At 37.7% G+C, this 23514-nt stretch overlaps 3 protein-coding genes across 3 annotated transcripts in view; all 3 read right to left on the bottom strand.

Annotated features, from left to right (window-relative positions):
- Positions 1-5836, bottom strand: part of LOC143210501 (hydrocephalus-inducing protein) — a 34595-nt gene extending 28759 nt beyond the window's left edge. Inside the window, exons 1-3 of the mRNA XM_076427391.1 lie at positions 5689-5836; positions 2266-2715; positions 894-1081 (exon numbers count right to left, since the gene is read on the bottom strand). Coding sequence (XP_076283506.1) covers positions 894-1081; positions 2266-2715; positions 5689-5818 — 768 coding nt within the window. The 5' untranslated portion in view covers positions 5819-5836. The remainder of the gene's footprint in view (positions 1-893; positions 1082-2265; positions 2716-5688) is intronic.
- A 283-nt stretch (positions 5837-6119) lies between these two features.
- On the bottom strand, positions 6120-11145 carry LOC143210499 (uncharacterized). Its single transcript, XM_076427390.1, has 4 exons — positions 10454-11145; positions 7290-7418; positions 6422-6561; positions 6120-6129 (listed from the first exon to the last, which is right to left on the bottom strand). Exons 1-4 carry the CDS (start codon positions 10526-10528, stop codon positions 6120-6122), a joined length of 354 nt encoding a protein of 117 aa, XP_076283505.1. The 5' UTR covers positions 10529-11145.
- A 1594-nt stretch (positions 11146-12739) lies between these two features.
- LOC143210498 (uncharacterized) lies at positions 12740-22777 on the bottom strand. Its single transcript, XM_076427389.1, has 8 exons — positions 22392-22777; positions 22045-22290; positions 21901-21932; positions 20060-20230; positions 19214-19385; positions 17035-17508; positions 15991-16312; positions 12740-13043 (listed from the first exon to the last, which is right to left on the bottom strand). Exons 1-8 carry the CDS (start codon positions 22595-22597, stop codon positions 12879-12881), a joined length of 1788 nt encoding a protein of 595 aa, XP_076283504.1. The 5' UTR covers positions 22598-22777; the 3' UTR covers positions 12740-12878.
- Between the last annotated feature and the right edge of the window lie 737 nt (positions 22778-23514).

Below are 23514 nucleotides of genomic sequence, written 5' to 3'. Positions count from 1 at the left end.
CTGTATGGGTAACTATAAAACTAAACAATATATTTAATGCAATAAAAAGCATTCTGTAGCAGGCTTGATAATTCTTTTCTTGCCCCGTAGCACTCTCAGAGACGGAGTTGCCCCATTTTCGGGGCAAGTGCGTAGTAGTTGACACTTTGTACAATATCCTATCAAAATGATAATTTTCAAGCAAAATTAGAATCCTACATAATACTAATTCATCAGTAATAACTGTGGCAAGAGTTTGATACCAAGAACGTTAAGTTTTTACATACCAGACTGAAAATACATCAGTTTAAAGTCCAACTTTGCAAAAACTAGGGCGGACTTACCCCACTCCACCTTAGATAAAAGAGGAATCTAGGCCGCAATAGTCCTTAAAAGTCCTATTTTTACGTTTAGGAGGCGTAAGTTGCATTATTCGGAAGCATGTAGCTATCTTTATAAAGCTGCGACAGCTACATCCTGCAGAATAATGCAAATTACGCCTCGTAAACGTAAAAATAGGACTTTTAAGGACGACTGCGGCCTAGATTGATCTTTTATCTAGCACTTTCGACTACTGAAAACCCCATTATCGAGAAATGAGTAAGCGCATCCCGGACCTTTGTAATCCCAGAAACGAGTCTACCCTCATAATGTAGGCTGTGTATGTATGATTATGTGTATACTGCACTCTTTTACTTAGTGCATCAAAAATAGATCGCAGAAAAATGTTAAAAAATATTTAAAAAATCATCGAAATCGGTGAGGTGTAACCTTGTATACACAATTGCTGTAGTACATATATGATTCAGGGTTGATTTTGTGCGACAACAAGTAGGACAGGAGATTGATCAATTACTTTCTGCCAGGAGTAGTTGAACGGTAATTAAGGAAGAGCGTCGTAACCGTGAACGTACATCGATAAGCAGATTGCCGGGCTCGATCGCGAAACAGTCGTCGATGTTTTTCGCGAGAGAGAAGTTCAGCTCCGCTTCCACTTTCGAATTGTTGCGGAACTTGAGTTCGGCATCGCGACGGTACGGCCTGTTCGCAGATAAGAAGTAAATGTAGCTCGCGGAGTTCCAGAAGTTAACTAGGAGAAGCACTTAGGCTAACTTCTCGCTACGGATTTTGCGAAGTTCCGTATCGAGGCGTTTCCGATTTGTAATCGGCGCAGGCGAACCTTTTCTCTTTCGGCAGGACCACTATCGATCCGAAATCGTAAACACCGCGGTCCAGGAAGTATGCGGGACTGTCGAAAACGGCGCCGGTGTCTTCTACCTACGTTTATTCAAACATGATCATTCCCAAGAAAATTGCTACAATGCATAGTAGGCCAGGAGCCTAACAGTAAATTGTTCAAGTTTAATGTATTGAAACAATTTTTTCCCTATAAACTGACAACCCTATAAAACTCTAAGATCCAAAATATTATTCATTTCAGATGATTCTGTGATGAGTAGACTGTGGATCTTAATGCAAAATAAAAATTTTCTGCATACATTGCAAGGAATAGAAACTAAATTGAATGTTATTCCTTCCCTTAATGATTCTAATCCTTTGCACTCGAATTATTTTTGAATTTTGTTGCCAACAACTCCCTACTATTTTAAGTGTTTTGTATGAAATTTACTTCAAAGGACAGTTCCTTGACTGCTACTTATTTTGAACAATTTTGTTTACTAATTATATTAAATATAGCTATCAAACTTTGTTGTAATTTATATTTGTGGAACTTATATTTATATTTGTTTTTAACTAAAAAATAAGAAATTAAATAAATAAAGGAAGAACCAAATACATATAAAAACCGGTTTCGTTTACATTTTTCTTTCTCTGATGTCGAGTCACACTCGATAATAAGATCAAAACGTCGAAGTTTATATGATAATTTGCAAAATTGCTTTTAAATATCAAAAGATCGAACCAGTGCGCAGATAGCATTAATAAATGTATTATTACAGGGCCCGCACTAGGGGGGGGGGGGCAACCCGGACATTTGTACGGGGCGCGAAAATTTAGGGGCGCCATTTTGGCTGTAACTGTGAGAAAAATATTGATGTGTTAAATACCCAATTAATAGAAAATTTGCTTTTGTTAAAATTTAAATAAAATGATTTGGTTTTTATTGAAGATAAAAAATATGTACCTTTATTTAAAAAATATATATATATTCTTAAGGGGCGACAATATGTCTTTTTGTCCGGGGCGACGTAACCGCTAAAGCGGGCGCTGATTATTAACAGCTCTACGATCGATATAACGAAATATGTTTCTAATTTACTTTGCCAAAAACCGCTTCCGGTTCCATGTCGAGCGTCGGAATATCTGCAACACCGTGCACCTTCACTTCGTAGGTGACACTGCGTCCGTCCGGTATAGTGATCGCATATATTTCGTCGTAGTTGCCGGTCTCCGTCGGTTGAAAGCGGATCTTGAACCTCTGTGTCTCGCTCGGTTGGAGGATCCATCGAGGCTTCAAAGGCTCCTCCACGATGGAGGACGGAGACGTTTCTCCTGCGACGGAGACGTTTGTGCCCCTGATCTCGATCGTTGATGTGATTACCGACCGATCCTCCAGTTTGCTCGTCGATCTCTGCTCCTCCGCCAGTCGGTTTCTTTTGGAAGATCTTCGAGTGGCAATACGTTTTTCTGGCACGCTCGCCTCGGCGGTGTACATCGGTTCGCCGAGCGAAAGAACTTCCGGTGCCGGCGACAGCGAGACTAACTCGTAAACGTCTGAGAATCGACAGATTTATTTAGGCACGTGTTCAAAGTTTCTGTGCCAACGAATAACGAAGTAACCAAGATGACCGAGCGTTTGGTGGATCTTCGTCATAACGCTGGTTTCGTGTGAATTAGTACAGGATATTTCAAAATTATATGTCGCGACCACTACAGCGTGATTCTGCACCTCTGGATCGGTGGAGATCTGTTACAAAAATGTACCGTAGAATTGACGTTAGCTCTTGTGTAGTCAACCAGAATGTTCACTGTTGTTGGACAGCCGGGGTATCCGGGTAGCCCATTTTACTGGTATCCGGGTAGCCAATTTTACTGGTATTCATTATCGATACTTTTAATGATCCCTTCCTATAATATACCAAACATTGTTTTAAAAGATTCTGGCGAAAAATTGTTTGAGATTATAATATGATTCCATGATAAAGCGAATAACTCTTATTCGTGTGTTCGACTTTCTTTGTCTACGTTGCATGTCGACGACTGTTTTTGTTCTGTTTATATAAACAAAATATTATATTATAGTTTATGTAATTAAAATGTTACTAGTAATTCTGTTTCTGGACCAAAAAGAAATCCCGAAACGGCATTGATACAATGGATCAACTGCTGGGATGATATACAACAAAAAGACGAACTACCAGATGGCCACTATTATTTTTTTATAACGTAATTGACATTGTCGCTCTTACGTCCTACCTTATATACGTCTCAAACAATAGCATATTGCGTAAAAAAACGACCGCCGAATATTTTTACGTCAATTAGGACAAGAACTATGTACTCTAACAATTCAAAAGCGAGCATCAAATATTCAAAAAATGCGACATTTGTCATCAAAATTAGCTATAGACAGTATGCTAGTAATATCACACTCAAGGAATATTGTATCGACTAGTTCTGCGCAACCGGCGTCATTGTTGTTAAATGCAAGTAGTAGAAGAAAAGTTCTATGAGCATGCCATATATGCTACGCAAAACCTAATTAAAGACTCAGAAAAACAAGAAAAAGTTGCCAAAAGTACATGAAGCCAATTTGCGATGAACACGCTGAGACAATTATAATATGTAAAAATTGTCATATTATAATTAATTAATTATTGTAACTCAATATTTTACGTTAATAAACAAGTAGCATCAAGAATTTTGTATTCTGTATAATTTGCTTCTCAAAACTTCCATTCGAAATGCGTCCAAGTAGTGCAAACCAGGGTAGGGCAATAATCAACTAATATTTAAAAATGACTAATAGTCTTTTTGAATGTTAGTCATATCAACTTTTTCTCTTCTCGATGAGAAGAAGGTGTTGATGTAAAAATAAACTTTAACAACTTTTTTCTTTGTTATAAATAATATTGCGCCAAGTTTCTTTTACAAATGCAGAGGTGTAGATTCACCCTGGGACGGATGACCATTACTTTTTATAAAGCCTGTACAACGAGCGTATATACAAGTTTAAAGCTTAATTACTCAAAATATTTTACACAAATTTTTTTCACGAAACGTTAATCGACGTAAAATTGTGCAAAGAATAGGGATCCAGAACGGTTTTGGAATATTTTGTTAGGAACACTACAAATTACTGAAGGAAATATGGTAAAGAGTACCCGAGTAACTGGTTGACTACACATTGAATCCCAAGATCAAAATTGTTTTTTATTTCATCGTAAAGTAAATACTGATCGCAACAAACAAAAGGCTGAAAGGAACCTTTCTCCTTTCAACCAGTATCTTAGAAAACGACTTGAAAGGTTTGTAAACTGTTTTATTTTGTGTGTCTACAGGGTGTCCCAAGATGGTATAAACGTGGAGGGGACGATTCTACATGAGAAAATAAAGAACAAATTTTTTTTATTTGTCTCCTTTCCGAGAATTAGTTTGACAATTCGGCGAACACGCATGCTGTATTGAATAGGAATCGTCTGACGCGTCTGTTCATGACCGACTCATTCTACTTCTTCAGAACGCAAGGTATTTACGCGAACTTGACGGATTGTTAGTCAATTTTCTCGAAAACGTTTTATTGTATATTTTCGACTTATTTTCCCGTGTAGAATCATCCCCTCTACGTTTATACAGTTTTAAGACACCTTGATCAAATAAAATATGATCATATTTTATCGAATAAATCGAATAAAATAGTTGGCGAATCTTTAAAGTCATTCTTTAAGAGAAAGGTTGAATTCAGACCTATAGTTCCTTTGTGAATTTTTGTTCGTCGCAATTAGTACTATAGGATAAAATAAAAAACAATTTTGACCCTGGGATTCAATGTTACGGTCAATTTTGCGGTCCATTTTTGTAACAAATCACCACCTATCTAGAGGTATAGAATCACACTATAGTGGTCACGACATATAATTTTGAAACACCCTGTACCTAAGCAAGGTCGGAACATATTCTTTTGGAATGTCTATCGTCATCTTCATCGTTATAAGTATTAAAAAGTGTTCGAATGCTTCGTCATGCACTTCAATTTCATTATAACTTTCACGAAGAGGTAGACAGTTGATTATTTTGTAATTAGAGAAAAAGCTGAGATTTGTCTATTATGTATACAGTTTTAACATACACTCGGATGATTATGCAATTTTCAAATTTAAGAAAGTGGGACCAAATAAAATCCTAATTTCGTTGATAATAGCATTTGTAGATTCAAATTAAATAAAAATCGTACTAAATTCGCTGTCGAATTTAATACTCCTGCATTTTTTGAAAATTTTTATAAGCCATAAATGCAATACGAATCTATTTTGTTTTCCAATATCTTTAATACGTTGAAAATAATATGACCATATATTTAAATTCTTCTAATGTTTTTACTGTTATAAATTACACCTACTGATTTATGTCATAAATGCATAAAATCCGCTGTCTAGTAATAATTTGATAGATAGTTAGCAAAGTAGTATTTATAAGGATTGATTAATAATTTACTGACTTTATTGTAACAGAAAATAATGGACGTACTTCCGAGAACTTGTCTGCTTCGTTCCTGAATATTTCTAGATCTTAAAACTGAGTACATTTTGGGGCTGAGATCTGACTGAGGCGCTGGCTCGGCTTCTACAGAAAAATTAATGATATTTTTATCATACATTATTACTATACATATACATATTAGAGTGTTGTATAGGAAATTTCAAATTTTAAAATGCAAATGTTATGAAGCTTTTTGATCAAGGAATGCTATTGTAGCCTGGAGATTTATTAACCCTTTGCACTCCAGCCTAGTGACTCACATAGTAATTATTTTATACAGTGACCATTCCTTTTGAACTGTATATCATCGGAAAGCTCTGAATTTTGCGCTTAATTTGGTATAAAATACTCATGCGTAAAAAATATATATAAATGACTTGGTTTAAGAAAATGTGGAGGTCGCGAAGCTAGTTGCCAACCTAATAAATCCTAGTGCAAGGGATTAATAAAATTAATAATTTGAAAAGCATTCTTAAGTTCTTTTAATCTTTTTACTATTTTATATTGCACGAGCTCGTTATTGTCATGAATGCATAAAATCCCCAGTCTAATCATAAAAGTGCATGCTTTGATCAGTAGGTTTTACTTAAAAAAAGGTATGTTTCTTCAACGTTATTGTTACAAATCGGATAAAAAAGATATGAATACTTTCTAAAGAAAGATCGAAAGAGAGAAAAATAGGAAGCGGAAGAAAATCTCTGACAGTTGAAAGATTACGAACGATGTTGCAGTTCGTAAGTTACCCAGCGTAGATTTTGCTGAATCATTGTTCGCCATTCCGACAGCCACTGCGTCGTACATTGAACCTTGCCAAGGATCGCTGGCGTTCACGTACCACACATGAAACTTGTTCACATTGTCCTAGAAATAGACATTCAGAACCGGCTTTAGAGATGTATATTTAACAGAGGATGTTTCTGAAATCGTAATGCAACCTAAAGTTGAACGGACGATACTCATGTCGGTCTTCGTTTTGCAAGGAAGTTCCCTGATTTCTCAACAAGAGAATAGCGTGAATCGCCAGAAGTTCTCTTCTCTGAAATCGCTAGAAGTTAGCCCTTCACTTGTTGAATTACATAATTTCAACAGCTGTGCTGAGTTGTGTTAAGTTTGTGCTACATTGTGCAGGAATATTAAAACTATAATATAAAAAATAAGACAAAAAATTGAGAAAAACCATTTTTTGAGTAGTTCCCCACTTTTAATTTTTTCAATTTTCTCTATTGTGTTAAGTTGTGCTAAGAGATTGTGCTAGAGAATTACTTAAAAAAGAAAATAAACAAAGAAGTTATGCTAAATAATAGTTTTGGACATGAAATTAACGTTTAAGTTAATTGCTTTTAATTTAATTAATTAAACTATTATTTACCATAACTTCGTTATGTATTATTTTTTTAAAGTACTACTTTAGCACAAACTTAGCACAGCTGTTGAAATGATTTAATTTTATAAGTGGGGGGGGGGGGGTCTAACTTCTAGAAAACTCGTGAACTATATTCGCTAATTTTGTACGAAATTTTGTGACCCGAAACCGTGTATTTCAAATTTAATTGTCTAATAATTATAATCAAAGTCGATTTCATAAATACCATGCCTATCGTGTCGAGAATTATAGATTTCTGAAGTTCAAGTACTGTTCTCGCACGGCCTTCATCTGCTGCTCCATCTTTGGACTTTTCGCTTTTCGACGCCTTGGTTTTCGTTGTGCGAAACGATTCCTGACGACAGAACAACAGAATAAGCAAATCCATTGATAGGAATCTTCTAGTCTTACTTTAACCCTTAGCACTCGAGTGGTGACTCAGAGTCACCAATAAAAATTGCTGTAGCATTATTTAAACTATTATTTATATTATTAAATTCGGTGGTATCTAATCAATTATTAAACATTTAAGTATTGTACGAGCTATTATATCAATTTTATATTCATACAAAGAAAAAAATTAATATAGAATGGAATTATTATATTTTAGGTCAAAAGAAATATTTTTAATATTTAAAATATTATAATCTTCAAAGAAATATTAATTTTCAAGTTAAAATAGCATGGAGAGTGCAAAGGGTTAAGATAATTGATATTTTTTAAATGTTTCTTTGGTTCAGAATTAGAAAAAGAAATGCTTTTTATGGTGCTTGCCGAATTGTAGTTTAACTTATAAAAAATTGAAGGTGACCTCGATCGCTCTGGAAAAAAAGAGTCGACATAAAATTTGGTACAATCATTTTAAAGCTTTCCTTGAACCATGTTATTGTAGCCAACAAAACGTTCGATCGAACCACTAACAGCAGAATAATCTAACAATAAGATGACCCTGCTTCATCGTCCATCCTGTGTAATACACTACCGCTCAAAAGTATCTGGACACTTCCTTTTTTTTCTACAAAACGTAGTTTAAGTTAGTTAGAAAAATATTCAGAACAATTTTGTCACTTGCAATTATTATTATTAGTATGTATATTGTGGTATCATAGCACAACAGAATTTATTTTTATGTACAATTTATACAGGGTATGGCCGGGCGGGTAATACGACCGAGCAGTGGGTGATACTACATGTAAAAATAAGTCGAAAAAAGGGAATAACATTTTTTCGTTTGACGCTTCGTTTTCGAGAAAATCGAGTTTAAAATTCCGCCAGGTTCGCGTGCTTTAGTATATAATATGCACAAAATAGATTGGTTGATCATGGTCAGACGCGTCAGACGATTCCTATGCAATAGCACGTGTATTCGCTGCATTTCCAAACTCGATTATCTCAAAAACGAAGCGTCAAACGAAAAAATGTTATTCCTTTTTTTCGACTTATTTTTACATGTAGTATCACCCCCTGCTCGGTTGTACCATCCGTCCGGCCACATCCTGTATACAGGGTGTCCCAAAATTCGTGAAAATCCCGAAAGGGGGTGGTTCCTGAGACCATTTCAAGCGACACAGACCAATCAGAGCGCGACCTAGACACGAGTTGGCACAGTCGGCCCGGCGCGCCAACTGTCGATTGGCCGACTGTGGCAACTCTCATCTAGGTCGCGCTCTGATTGGTCCGACTTTTTCGTTAATAACTCCTAAACGAAGCCGCGGATAACATTTTTGCAAAGGAAAATGTCGCTTGAAATGGTCTCAGGAACCACCCCCTTTCGGGATTTTCACGAATTTTGGGACACCCTGTATACGGGGTGTTTCGTTTATCTGATAACGGAAATATCTTCTGATGCACTGAAGTTACGAAAAAAATTTGTTTAAAAAAATTGTTCGGTATGAAGGATACAATCATATAGTCCATTTTTTTAGGATTACAATGGTGGGGAGGGGGGATTTCAAAGTCAAATTAAGTTTTTTAAATGGAATATCCTATTTTTCATACCATAGATCGATAGAGTATCAAATTATGAGTATAATAGTGTTGATCTCCATATGTCCTAAACCTAGTAGTTAACGAGATATCGAAACAATTTTCTTTCTTCTTTGGATAATATCTCGTTAACTATTAGATTTAGGACATATGAAGGTCAACACTAATATACTCAGAATTCGATACTCTATCGATATATGGTATACAAAATAGGACATTCCATTTAAAAAACTTAATTTGACTTTGAAATCCTGCCTCCCTACCATTCTAGTCCTCAAAAAAATTAGACTATATGAGTGTACCCTTCATACCGAACAATTTCTGTAGATACATTTTTTTCGTAACTTCAGTGCGTCGGTAGATATTTCCGTATCAGATAAACGAAACATCTTGTATCCAGGGAGTGTCAGTTAAAGCGTAACAGACGTATATCTCGGAAATTAAGCATTTTGGTTCGGTTTTGATTCAGACAAAAGTTGTATGGTTTCAAGGGGGACATAAAATGGTGTCATTGATTTGACCTTGCAATTTTATGACCATTTTATGTCCCCCTTGAAACCATACAACAGTGTCTGAAACATTTATCTCCAAAATGCTTCATTTTCGAGATATACGTCTGTTACACTTTAATTGACTATATATATAATATATACATATGTATAATGAAAATGCAATAATATAATTTCTATCCACAAATACGAAATCTAGTGGAACGGTCTCGGTGCATGAAAGGATTACAAGTTCCACTTTGTTTCATTTGTAAGATGCAGAGCGAATTCAGAGAATCTTTCGATACAAATATTAATAATAAAAACCTAATAGGAAGATTGCCAAGATTAGTGCAAGTGGTAATATGTAATCGCGGTGGATACGTCGACGAATCTCGTATTTAATCTTAGACTAATATGTATTGGTAAGTTTCCACATGGGTAGTTTTAAACTTAAAACGTTAGATATTCCATAAGAAAGTAATAAAGATCGATTTTAGTCACGACTTTAGATGCTTAACACGTTGTTTGCGAGAGACGCTTAAACGTGTCAAAATACAGTAAAAATTAGGTGCCAGCCGTTGTGAGACATGTATGTAGTAGGTACTAGGTACCCTATGATCAATAGTTCCGACGTTATAGCTATTTTACGTGAAACGTAATTTCGCGCACGAATCTGAAAAAATTGCCTGCTTTACAGGATGGATTGATGAAAAAACCGCCCGCAAACAATGTGTTAAGTAACTTTTAAGCTTTACTAGTACACATTTCGCAAGTGTCCACATACTTTTGAGCGGTAGTGAATTCATACAAACGGAGTTCCATCATATTATGATTTCTACAAGCACTTTGTATAATTTCATTCATTTGACCGGGCATGTTTAGCGTTAAAAAGTGATACGGAAAGATTACTGACTGCAGTCTTTCTCATGGGATCCCAACTGCGAATTACATCCAGCATCGCGAAGAGATCCGACTGATATTGGTTCATGGCGGCGGCGATCTCTGCGATCTCCTTCGGAGCTTTTTCGCGTCCTGCAACGTTAATCGTTCCATCGGTCCTCAATTTCCTGGGGAATTACGCGACGGCACGGATCGCGGCTGTAAATTATTTAGAATATTTCGCTCGTAATCCAGCAGCCGCCGTCTAATTCGTCGTAATTTAATCGAATCTGCAAATGTCACGGGCCGCGAATTACTCTGGCCCGGTTCAAATTGGCTCGCTAGATTTCCCGGTCTCGTTTCTCCAATTCCATTCGTCCCGAACCCGAGACCCAACTATACCACGGTCTTACGTTTCGAGCTGTCCCTGCTCCTCGTCCCTCCGCTCGTCGGGGTCTCCCGTTTGCCGGAACTCTGCTTCGAGCTCGCAGACCTTTTATTGTCCGTCTGCTTGAGTTTCGTCGACTTTTCCTTTCCTTTTCCCACGAGCGTCTTTGATCTCGAGACACGGCCACCGGTCGCGACTCCCTGCGAAACAGTGACACGCTCCACTAAAGAATTAATGTCGAATCGTTTCACGGTTGTCTGAACTCCTTATCCTAGTTCCTTCTATTTGTTCTGAATAATGAAACTTGCGACGCGATCATCTCGAGAAAATTCTTCCGGTGTTTGTCGAACCGCGCTCTCGAGAACAAGTCGCGACTCGAGTATACAGTAAAACCTCGCTCGTTGCAATCACCGTCACTAGATCGAGGGAATTGTGGGAAATATACATATGTACAGTGCGACGAGTCACGAACCTATACATACAGTGACCACGAAAATATTTGAACGCACTTTAAAACCGTAAGGTGAAGTGGGGTAAGTCCGCTCTAGTTTTTGCAAAGTTGGACTTTAAACTGATGTATTTTCAATCTGGTATGTAAAAACTTAACGTTCTTGGTATCAAACTCTTGCCACAGTTATTACCGATGAATTAGTATTGTGTAGGATTCTAATTTTGCTTGAAAATAATCATTTTGATAGGATATTGTACAAAGTGTCAACTAGTGTCAACTGAGAGTTAAAAATGCTTTCGAACCTTGTTTCAAGTGCTACGGGACAAGAAAAGAATGATTATATGATTTTATAGTTACCCATTTTTAAACAAACCGTCACAGATAAAGGAGGTATTTTTCGCGATCGCACTATTTGAAAGAATGGTAATTATTTTTCTCGGCGCACAGGTTCGATCAATTTCTACACTAAATGAATATAGCTTGACTTTCTCACAAGTTACTAAACTGACACCAATTAGTATATTAAGAACTTTCCTCATGACATTTGTTGTCTAAGGCAGGGTCCGCTAGATAGCCTTACTGATGAGTCCTCTAGCGGGCCTGGGACGAAACACTCCACCTTTGTTTTCCTCCAATAAAAATAGCATTTGGCATCTTGCTGATTCAAACCCGAATCGGAAGCGTTATTTGGTTCGAACCCGGACTATAACGTTTCATGCCCCTCAAGCTATATTCATTTAGTGTAGAAATTGATCGAACCTGTGCGCCGAGAAAAATAATTACCAAACCGTCACAGAGAATGGAAATATTCTAGATCGAACAAATGTTTAATTTTCGAGTTAAAATAGCTCCGAGTATGAAGGATTGAATATGTTGGTATCTAATCAATTACTAATCGTTTAAGTATTGTACGAGGTATTATATATCAATTTCATATCCATAAAATGAAAGAAAATTATATAGAATGGAATTACTGTATGTCAGAAAATATGTTTAATTTTCGAGTTAAAATGGATCCGAGTGCAAAGGGTTAAAAATGAAGAACGACCAAGAAAGTCAACTATTTACTAATCGTTTAAGTATTGTACAAGGTATTATATGAATTTCACATATCCATAAAATGAAATAAAATTATATAGAATGGAATTACCGTAGGTCAGAAGATATGTTTAATTTTCGAGTTAAAATGGCTCCGAGTGCAGACGGTTAAAAATGAAGAACGACTAAGAAAGACAATTTCTACCACCCCACAATCGAGCAACTTGCAACTCTTTCAACATGTTGATCACTAGACTGCGGATTTTATGCAATTATGACAAAAATGGGAGGTGTGATTTAAAATAGCAACATAGTAGGGAAGAAAATAAATTTCTAATTCACTCCAGTTTGTTGCAATTCAGGTAAGAAATTTTTATTTTGCATAAAGATCCGCAGTCTATTGATTATAGTGGTGCACGCTGTGATCAATAAGTTTGTTTTAATACAAAAGAAGCTCTGTTCTTCTGTCGCGACGTTACCGTGTTAAATCTCATACATTTCGTATGCGACAACCTAATAAATTCGAAATTGGTGTCACCAGCAGTGCTCCGTCGGGTCAGACCTTTTTCTTTCGACGCTCCATCATCCGTTCGGCAAATAGAGCTCGTCTAAGCGATGCCCTCTCCCTTTTAGCCGGCAGAATTGCTTCCAGATACATGTTCCTGTCCTCGTCGGCAAGCAGCTCGTATTCGGACAACGACATCTCGTCGATGTCCCGGATCCTCTTCTCTGGATCGGTCGTTTTCTCTGTCGCGAAAGATCAAATCTCGTTCTCGTTTCGTTTCTCGTCCCGTCTATCATCGACAATGCCCCGTTTCCCTGAACCGTATCATCGTAATACGATCTGCGCGGTCCGCGGTGATATCGACCCCGCAGATCGGGGCCTCGCGCAAATTCGAATACTTTTATCTCGTCGAACGTTCGCTAGGAAATTTGAGGAACGTCCAGAGTGGGCCGCATGCGTCTCGATAACGCGGAACTTTCCCTTCCAGGAAAATCCCGAGCACTCGAGGGCCGCGATCGACAAAAAATAGTGGACACAATGGCGACTAGGTTCCCTTATGGCTAGATGACCTCGGCGCAAAAACTGAGCAAATCTATGAGTGAAATTCTATAATACGTGTTCATCTTTTACATATTTTCATATAGAATTAGGTTTGCCATCTTTAAGGGAGTAGACTCCTTTTTCTAGGATTGCAAGGGTGCGGGATTCGCGCTCTCATTTCTCGATAAAAGATCGATCCAGGGCGCTATCGCCTTCAAAAGTCCTATTTTTTCGTTTATGAGGCGTAACTTGCATTATTCGGAAGCCTACAACTGCGTAAACAGTAAGGAGCACAACTGATTCCACACAATTTAAATCACAATAACTTTTATATGAATGGATCAAACGACTTCAATTTCTCTGTAAGGCTAGAAGAATTAGTTTAGTAAATGCGGTGTAATAAATAAGTTGAAAAAATGCATTTGGACGAAATTGTGAAAAACAATAGTAAAAATGGATTTTTACGACTTTTTTAGCTGGCCAAATAACGAAAATTCAAAAGATGTGTTTTGTCAACTGGTATAAATTATATACGCTCTGAAAATTTCATTGAAATTGGTTAATTGGTTTACGAATTATAAACGATCAAATGTGGTAAAAATTGCAATTTTTCAAGTTTTTCGTCCTTTTTACCACTTTTGATCGTTTATAACTCGTAAACCAATTAACAAATTTCAATGAAATTTTCAGAGCGTATATAATTTATACCAGTTGACAAAACACATCTTTTGAATTTTCGTTGTTGGCCCAGCTAAAAAAGTTGTAAAAATCAATTTTTACTATTGTTTTTCACAATTCCGTCCAAATGCATTTTTTCAACATATTTTTTACACATCATTTACTAAACTAATTCTTCTAGCCTTACAGAGAAATTGAAGTCGTTTGGTCCATTTATAAAAGAGTTGTTCTGATTTAAAGTGTGTGGAATCAGTTATGTATTTTTATAGCTACATGCTGCAGAATAATGCAAAATACGCCTCGTAAACGAAAAAATAGGACTTTTGAGGGCGATGGCGCCCTAGATCGATCATTTATCTAGCGTTTTTGACTACTGAAAAACCCCGTTTCTGTATTATCGGGAAATGAGAACGCGAATCCCGCACCCTTGTAATCCTGGAAACGAATCGCGAATCCAGGACGAACGGCATAAAAACCTCGGACTTTTTCGTCTGAAACCCGGACAATACTCTAGTAGCAGAGTTGTGCTAATTTAAATACATTGTATTTTATATACAGAGTATTTTAATTACATAATTCGAGCCTTTCACTTCATGTAATTGCTAATTATCGGAGTACAATGTAATTTAAATACATTGTATTTTATATACACAGTATTTTAATTACATAATTCGAGCCTTTCACTTCATGCAATTGCTAATTATCGAAGTACAATGTAATTGAAATACAATATAATGCAATACATTACTTCCTTAATGTGAAAAATATCATTCATTTTTATCAGTGTTTCTTCCGTTTCGCATTCACAGACTACTAAGTTTTATGTTTATGTTTATGAAGATGTTTTCTTATGCGACGACAACCAACCTTCCAAAATGCAGCAATTTTAGTGACAAGATGCTTGGACAATGAGAGTTCATTAAAATTAATTTAAAGCTTGCTGACAATTGCCATTAGTGAATATGTTCACCATTGCTGCTAATCTTTTCCTTTTTCCACCTACTAATCTTTTTCTTTTTCTTTCATCATTTCATAATTACACTGTACTTTGTAATTGTGTTTCAATTGTAAAATCGAATTACATTGTAATTTAATCGAATAAAAGAGCAGAATCGCAAATTACATTGTAATTTAATTGAATAAGAGACTGAAGAGAATGAAGCGACTGAATTTCGAATATTACTTTGTAATTATAATGCGTGAAGTAATTCGATTGTAATTCAACACAACTCTGCGGCTAGAAGACCTCGGCGCAAAAACCGAGCGAATCTATGAGTGAAATTCTATAATACGTGTTCATCTTTTACATATTTTCATATACAATTAGGGCTGCCACCTTTAAAATCGCGAACCCAAGACGAACAGCATAAAAACCCCGGACTTTCCCGTCTGAAACCCGGACAATGTACTAGTAGCATTTATGGTTGATTTTGCCCACAAATCCCCAACATAGGGCCCACGACGAAAATTTATGACAATTTGCATATCTGTCTGTTTCTCGCACGCTCGGTTAAACTCGGCTCCCCGAGTTTACTCGAATAGCGTTTCACCTCGCAGCGTGATGGATCAGACTAATTCACTGCCCAGAAATTGTGCACGCGGTGGGCCTACAAAAGTTTTGACTTCAAAAATTCTTAGCCATGAACCATAGACTTGCAACAAATTATGGAACAGCTCAAATGACCCTTGAGTCTTTTGTGATCCTGTTTTATAGAACACATAAACAATAACGTCTGAAAAAATAGTTTAATTGGTTCAATTTTGTTCTTGTCTGTATTCTTGATTGTTTAGTAGAACTGGACCCGCCCGGTTTTTGCACCGAGCTCTTAACCCTTTGGAGTCTATCGGGACATATGTGTCCCACTGTCCCACCTATGTATGTATTACGTGCGCCTAATGGGATAAATAGATCTTGTTTCCCATTGTATATTCCAACGAAAAATAAATCTAACTCCAAACGGTTAAATTTGCCTGAATAGACACTCTTGGAAAGTCTCGTAGCGTCGAGAATAAACCTGAACGAGTATTTCCTGCTATTTTTGGCCATTGTCCCTGGTTTCCGTGTATTTTCTTACACGTTCTACGCTTACCTGTTTCACTTTGCTCGCGACGCAACTCTTCCATTTTCCAATTGTAATTGGCCATCGAGTTCAGGAACGTGACGAACAGAAAGTACTCCGCGTGGCCGACGATCCTCAACAAAACCAGCAGAGTTTCGACCGGGATGTCGTTCAGGAACTTGCTCTCCAATGACTGCAGGACGAAGCCGCGTTTAAAGTCTTCCGCGGAGAGCCTGTTGCAACGAACAGTTTAACGAGAATCAACTCACGAGGAGATAAGTTTAGTAATTAACATGTTCCCCGGCACGCGCGCCGCTTTCGTCGCCTGCCGAACCCGACACCATTGACATCCGATATTTTTTCTGTTAACGCGTTCCGTGCCCGAGGCGTTTCTGCTTGACAATTAAAACAAAATGTATTTCGTTCTACATTGCATTTTTTATAATGCCTTATTCTTTTTGTGGGAAAATTTTCTACAGTATTAACCCTTTACACTCCGGATTATCTTTCAATTTTCTTGCCAAAAGAATTCCCTACTATTTTAAGTGTTTCATTTGAAATTTAATTCACAGGACAGTTCCTTGACTGCTACTTATTTTGACCACTTTCGCTCATGGCGTCCTTATACAGGGTATTTCACCTAACTTGACCTCATTGAATATCTTTGTTGTTTTTAAAGATACGTCAAATGTCTGAAGGACAAAGTTGAATGTATCTTTAACGGTTGACGTATCTTTAAAAACGACGAAGATATTTGAGGTGGCAACGTTAGGTGACTCACCCTGTATTTATATAATAAACATTATTAAAATAAAGTATAAGAAATCTGCTTATTTCACATTACTAAAAATTTCGAAAGAAAAACAGGATTATTCGAGGCTGTTCAAGTGAACAGCCACGGTATACTGTTTTTAATTTTCTCGTTATATGTAGATATTATTATTGGATGGCGTACCGGTCTGCGAGTGCTTCGGAGAGCAGTTTAGGATCGATTCCCAGGAAAGTAGACTTGACATTTGTCTTGGCGCTTCTGCCAATCGTTCCCGGAGAAAGTTTATCCCTTGGCGTGCTACTCACGGCCGAGTAATCTCCCCCCAGTATCTTCTCGAACTGGAGAATAGCCTGAATCATGTACTCGTACCGACTCAAAGGATCCATCGTTTTCAGCCTGTCGGCATCAGGGATTTTATTCAATTCTATCAAAGGATCCGATTCTTCCGGAAGTCGAAGAAGGATTACTTCTTGCTTCGCGTTCGGCGCTTCAGTTTCAGGGGATTGTTTCCTTCTCTGTTTCTTTCCTTCCAGCGAAGTGTCTATGCCGGCCGATTTTTCGCTGCGAGAGGATTTCCTTCCTTTCGGTTTTTCGTCGCTTCTTACTTCGGCACCAGATCCCTCGGTTTTTCGAATCGTTCGCGCAGCTGCGAGCTCCCTAAAACGGCATACAGCACAATTATTTCTGTTATACCGGATAATTCACGAGAAACAAAACGCGTGAATATCTCCGTTGAAATTGCAAATAGAAGAAAATGTCAACGACGAGAATTTTACTGTTCAAGGAGGTAAATATGATGTAACAAATTTTCCTATTGTTGTTGTCTTTGAGGACTGAAACGGTTCTGAAAATAACTGTTTCAAACTGTTATACAGTAAATCCTCTATCGACGCAGAAAGGTGCTACACGATGGACGCAAAACAAATATCCCCTCCATCTGTATTAATCTGATCTCGGCTCGGGTATGTCTCGGTGTGAACCACTATTAATGTGACGCGGAGAGTCGCAGTTGTCAGCACAGTTCAAAGGCCCGAGCGATTAATTGACGATGGCCTTTTGGTGCAAGGAAGGACAGCGTATGGGAAATAAAGACACACGAAGAGTCGCAGTCGCTTCGGCTGCGCGCGGTAAAACACCATTACTGTCGTACTAAGACGTTTAGCGTTTATTGACTTGTGTAACGTCTTAGTACGACAGTAATGGTGTTTTAGAGTTATTTAAATTGAAATATCTCTTGAACTACTAACTTTTCGACGTACATAGGTCAGTACTTTTTTTATAACGAATGTCCAGCTGCATCGATCGATGTATTAAAAAATACCTCATTCCATTTAAAAAAATGAAGGTGGCCTTGGCAATACTAAAAAAAAAAAGAAAAATTTCGAACTTCTTTTTATTGCAATGTATAGCCAATCAAAGACTGATCAACTTTTGTTGAAAATATTGGGTATGGGAATAAGTTTCCGCCCTTTCGACAGATGTAATATAATAATATTAGATAATATTATTAAATAATATTATAATATTATTAAATAATATTACAATATTATTTAATATGTAGTACCGATCGCGTATTTGATGGAACGTAGTACATGTTTTTGAAAGGTCTATGTCTAAGCTTCAAAACGCAGTTAGTGGCAATTGTTTCGAGCCTGAACAGCAGTCAATTTTTTGCATTAAAAATGTCGACTTTTGTTGCAAGTAAGCAGCATTTTCGGGAAGTCATGTTGCATTATATTGTTTTAAAGAAAGGTGCTATATATTTACTATATTATATTTATTATATGTATATTTACGGGGACGATGCTCTATCAAATACAAGTTGTAAGGAATGGTTTCGGCGGTTTAAAAACCATGATTTCGCCGTAAGGGACAAAGATTGCGATGGTGTGTAAAAAAATTCGAAGATGCAGATTTGCCAGCATTACTTGATGGAAATCCACGTCAAACACTTGCAGAACTGTCAATTGAATTAAACGTCGATCGATCTACTGTTGGAAAACGTTTTCACGCTATGGGAATTGTTTATAGGCTCCTTTTCAACAAAAAGGGGCGGAAACTTATTCCCATACCCAATATTTTTTTGTCAGATTATCGCAAGTACTTGAAAAATCGTGAAATCGTTATGTGGGACACTCACATAACACAGTGCTGGATTTGTTAGTGTACTATATGAGTCACTAGGCTGGAGTGCAACGGGTTAAGCAGCCCAGAAATATTTAAACGAGGTATCGAAAGACAAATGAAAAATTTCGAGAGGTCAGTTGGCTCGATCGATCGATGCGCCCCAATGCGACGGTAGTCGATTAGAATCGGTATTTGATCGATGAACTACATTTAGGAATGAAATTGCTGGCCGTACTTGTGCCGCTCGTGAGCTTCCGTGTAATTCTGATAAGCGTCGTCGATGATCTGTCGCAGCGTAATCGAATATTCGCTTTCGCCGAGAGCTATGGCTTCTGTGATCGCCTTGTCGATTGAGAGTACCGGAGCTGCTAGCACTCTCGCGCTTCTGCAGGCTGCTTCCTGGTATTCTGAACACCAGATTTCAGTTAGTATTAACACGCCAGTATTAAAACTCTTTCTTCAAGTAATCGAGAATTTAGAAATAAAAATTTACCAGAGCGATCATTCTTTTGATCTCTATCTAACCGTGAAGGTCAACACTAAACCTATCACGAGGGGTCAAATGACCCATTGTAGATTTTTTATTTGACAATTATTGAGATTGTAAAGCTGTTTTCATGGGAATTGATTGAATACATTTTTTAACTCCAGCATATACATATTATAGTAAAAATCCCACAAAGTATAAACCAATTTAATCTTGTTATTTTTATAATACCATACACATTCGTCACTAATGATGGTCGATAGGTTTAGTGTAGAATATTTAAATGTTTAGTAATTGGTTAGATCCCAACAAATTTAATAAATGTAAACAATATTTTGAATAATGGTACAGCAATCTTTAGTGGAGACTCTGAGTCACCACTCGAGTGGTAAGGGTTAAGAATCATTATCAACATTATTGAGAAAACGCGTTGAAGTTACACTTCTCGCCCGAACGAGTGCAGTTAATTAAAGTCTGGGTCGAGACCCCGAAGTTATTTCCTAGAGCGTATCGTTATTTCTTCGGGGCTGTTATCGAGGGTTATTCTTAACTCGTGAATGGCGGCGATGTACATGTGATATTGTGAGATAGTACCAGTGAAAGGAGCTCCGTGGAAAATAATGCAGACTTTCTTCTCCGGACTGGCAGGGTCCGGAAGATCGTTCAGCGGGCCGGATTTCCGCTCGATACTCTCGAAAAGTTCTTTCACGGGGTCTCCCATTCTGTCCCGGAAGTCCGAAGTGTCGTGCAGACTTTCTGTGTAACCTTAAATCACGGAAGTATATCAGTTGTTTTGTTTAAATCTCTTTTATGTTACTTTCTTTCGCGTTCTTGCTCGTGACGAAAGATTGTCCGAGTCAACTTTCCCATTCTCGTTACTGCAATTTTTATTCTCGACAGTACGTTAGGTATAGAACTGAATTCTTTCCAATTTCAGGGTAAAGTCAATATTTCGAAGAAAAGATATTATTCAATTATGCACTTGCTGATTTTATGCAATCACAACACAATCGAGTGGATGGAAATATGTGTCCAATACGTTATTTTCCATCTCGTGGATGTTTAAAGCAAAAGGGAACTTTCTACTTTGTTTCTATTTCTTGCGATCGATATACAGTTAGGAGCACAACTGATCACACACACTTTAAATCAGAATAACTATTTCATGAATGGACCGAACGACTTCAATTTCTCTGTAAGGCTAGAAGAATTAGTTTAGTAAATGATGTGTCAAAAATATGTTGAAAAAATGCATTTGGGCGGAATTGTGAAAAACAATAGTAAAAATTCATTTTTACAACTTTTTACAAAATTTAAAAGATGTGTTTGATCAACTCGTATAAATTATATACGTTCTGAAAACTTCATTGAAATTAGTTAATTGGTTTACGAATTATAAACAATCAAAAGTGGTAAAAATTGCAATTTTTCAAGATTTTCGTCCTTTTTACCACTAATGATCGTGTATAACTCGTAAACCAATTAACAAATTTCAATGAAATTTTCAGAACATATAACTACAGGGTGAGTCACCTAAGACAAGCCACCTGAATAACTTCTACATTTTTTGAGATAGATATACATAACTACATAACTTTTTCTCAAGTGGAGATGCTTAGGAGATTACAAGGTTAACTTAGTTTTTTTTACATGCAACCACATATTTTTGAACTCCTGCGATTGTAGTAGTCCAGTCAATGAATGCTCGTAAGGGGGTGTGGAGGGAAATGGAAGGAACACAATTTTTAACTGTGGGACTTTGTTTGTACCAGTTAGGAGGTAAACCTACTAAAAGTCCCTACTCTTAGGAGGTGAGCGGGGTGCAGGCGGACACGTAGAAGGTCCTCTTTTTCGGTTTTCCGCTTATATCTCGGAAACTATGTATGTGTCCTATCGAAAAAACCATTCTATACAAAATTAAAGCTCACAAAATGTGCCATAAGATTGACTGCATTCAGTTTTTCGCTATCTCGCATAGTTTCCGAGATATCCGCGCTCAAAGTTCAGTAATTGTGAAAAAGAAATTTTTGCCTCACGTTTTTTGCCTTATTTGAATGGCTAACTCTACAGCACAATTAGTGAACTTTGAGCGCGGATATCTCAGAAACTATGCGAGATAGCGAAAAACTGAATGGAATCAATCTTATGGCACATTTTGTCAGCTTTAATTTTGTATCGAATGGTATTATCGCTAGGACGCATAGTTTCCGAGATATAATCGGAAAACCGAAAAAGGGGACCTTCTACGTGCCCGCCTGCACCCCGCTCACCTACTAGGAGTGGGGACTTTTAGTATGTTTATCTCCTAACTAGTCCAAACAAAGACCCAAAGTTAAAAATTGTGTTCTTTCCATTTCCCTCTACAACTTTTCGTTGACTGGACTATAGCCCGGTTCGAGACAATTTCAATATGTTTTATTAAAACATATAATTACCGATTTTTAAGACTATATCGGAAACTTCAATACTGGGCTGTGTTTTGTTAATTCGTTATCGGAACGGTAAGAGCTATTTCAAGAGCTAGTTGTGTGTAGTTAATCGGAATGAACTCGTTTCTATACCCAATATTAGCAGTTCACTGGAGACTGAATCGATCTGCACACTCACTTGTTCCTCTTTCTAGACGGCTCTCGCTACCTGGATATTCTTCCTGTTCTAATTCTTGGAGATAGCGAACTCGAGCCATTTCGTCGACGAGATCCTGGTAAAACTTTATCAAATCTGCGGGTAACGGTTCCCCAGGCTTTCTAGGAGGCAACAGTATTTCCTGGATTCCGTAATAATCCAATAAAGTGTTTATGACTTGATCGTCTGTCTGGAACGAGCTTAAACACCGTCGTTTCATTCGGAAGATCTTCGCGTGAAGAGGCACCATCGAGTACCGTAGTCGGACAAGCTCCTGTTAAATGTTTATCGATCCGCTTACCGGTCTATATGATGCCAGAAAAACTCGACGGGGTAATCGGAAGTGTTCTCGATCGCGAAAACAGCGTCCTGGACGTGCGTGTAGGGCACCGCTGGCAAAAATTGGATAACTGGCTCGGCGATGCTCAGAGTTTTCTCGGTGCCGCGACCCGTTAACACGACGGTCGCCGTTTCCAAACTCATTTTCACGTGGACGTTCAACTTCATCTCCGTATAACACTGGAATCAGCAATATTTCAGCCTCCCAAACGAATTGAAAACCTATAATCCGCTTTCCGAAAATAGTTTCGTGAAAAAGTTGAGGAACGAGACGCTGCCGAACCACTCAGAGTCGCCAAATCAAGGGAATTCAGTCGAATCGAGGGGAAAAAGATTCTCTATCCTTCTCCCTCTCTCTCTCTCTTTTCTTATAAATATTTTTTATATACGCTATATGTAAGATGCCAAGATTGTGAATCTCCTAGAACACGCATAAACATATGCAGCGCCAGTGGCGCACCCAGGATGTAATCTTGGGTGGGGGGGGGGGGGCGAGTTGAACCCAGCCCTAGGTTTTGCGTGATGACCTTTTTTTTAAGCCAAAATATCTATCATCGGTATTCAGGGCTATTCCGCGATTTTAATTTTGGAAGCTGAACATTTTTTTCTTGGTGGGGGACTTGGCCCCCTGGCTCCCCCCCTGGGTGCGCCACTGTGCAGCGCCCACTTCTTTGCTGCTCTTCGTTGCGTTCGAAACTTTCATCGTCGATTAAACCACAAATACAGTTGAAATTATATTGTGTTTGGTGTCATTTTAATCAGGAAAATACCAGAAATAAGATGGTCAAAGTCCCATTACAAAATAATGATGAATAAAGATGTTTTGTAATTCGATTAGTAGTGGTTTCGCGCGATCCGTATTTACATGCTGTCCTTTTCTACGTTCGGCTTCGATTGTACTCTCTCTCAGTCATAAAAAATGTCTCTACACGATATGTCTCCGTGCAGAACACAGAACACAGCCGTTAGGAAAATATCGCGACTTTGCTGTACTTATCAAACAAACAGCAAGCGCTGTCTTGACCTGTTTGTTTCGTCTCGATCAGAGTCGAGGTTCAAGGGAATCGAGCAGCTTGCTTGGAGGC

This window comes from Lasioglossum baleicum, chromosome 7, assembly GCF_051020765.1.
Source record: "Lasioglossum baleicum chromosome 7, iyLasBale1, whole genome shotgun sequence".
NCBI classification, from domain to species: domain Eukaryota; kingdom Metazoa; phylum Arthropoda; class Insecta; order Hymenoptera; family Halictidae; genus Lasioglossum; species Lasioglossum baleicum.
The sequence above is the reverse complement of the archived record's forward strand: the minus strand, read 5'-3'. Positions and strand labels throughout refer to the sequence as shown.

Bases quoted from the DNA above. Each gene is read 5' to 3' on its own strand.
- LOC143210499 (XM_076427390.1), bottom strand. From the start codon at position 10,528: ATGAACCAATATCAGTCGGATCTCTTCGCGATGCTGGATGTAATTCGC. The intron at 7,419-10,453 runs GTCAGTAATCTT...TTCTGTCGTCAG, and splicing joins ATCCCATGAGAAAGACTGCA to GAATCGTTTCGCACAACGAA. The intron at 6,562-7,289 runs GTATTTATGAAA...GTCTATTTCTAG, and splicing joins TTCTCGACACGATAGGCATG to GACAATGTGAACAAGTTTCA.
- LOC143210498 (XM_076427389.1), bottom strand. From the start codon at position 22,597: ATGAAGTTGAACGTCCACGTGAAAATGAGTTTGGAAACGGCGACCGTC. The intron at 20,231-21,900 runs GTAATTATATGT...CCGTGATTTAAG, and splicing joins CGATATAGTCTTAAAAATCG to GTTACACAGAAAGTCTGCAC. The intron at 17,509-19,213 runs GTACGGCCAGCA...ATGCCGTTTTAG, and splicing joins GAAGCTCACGAGCGGCACAA to GGAGCTCGCAGCTGCGCGAA.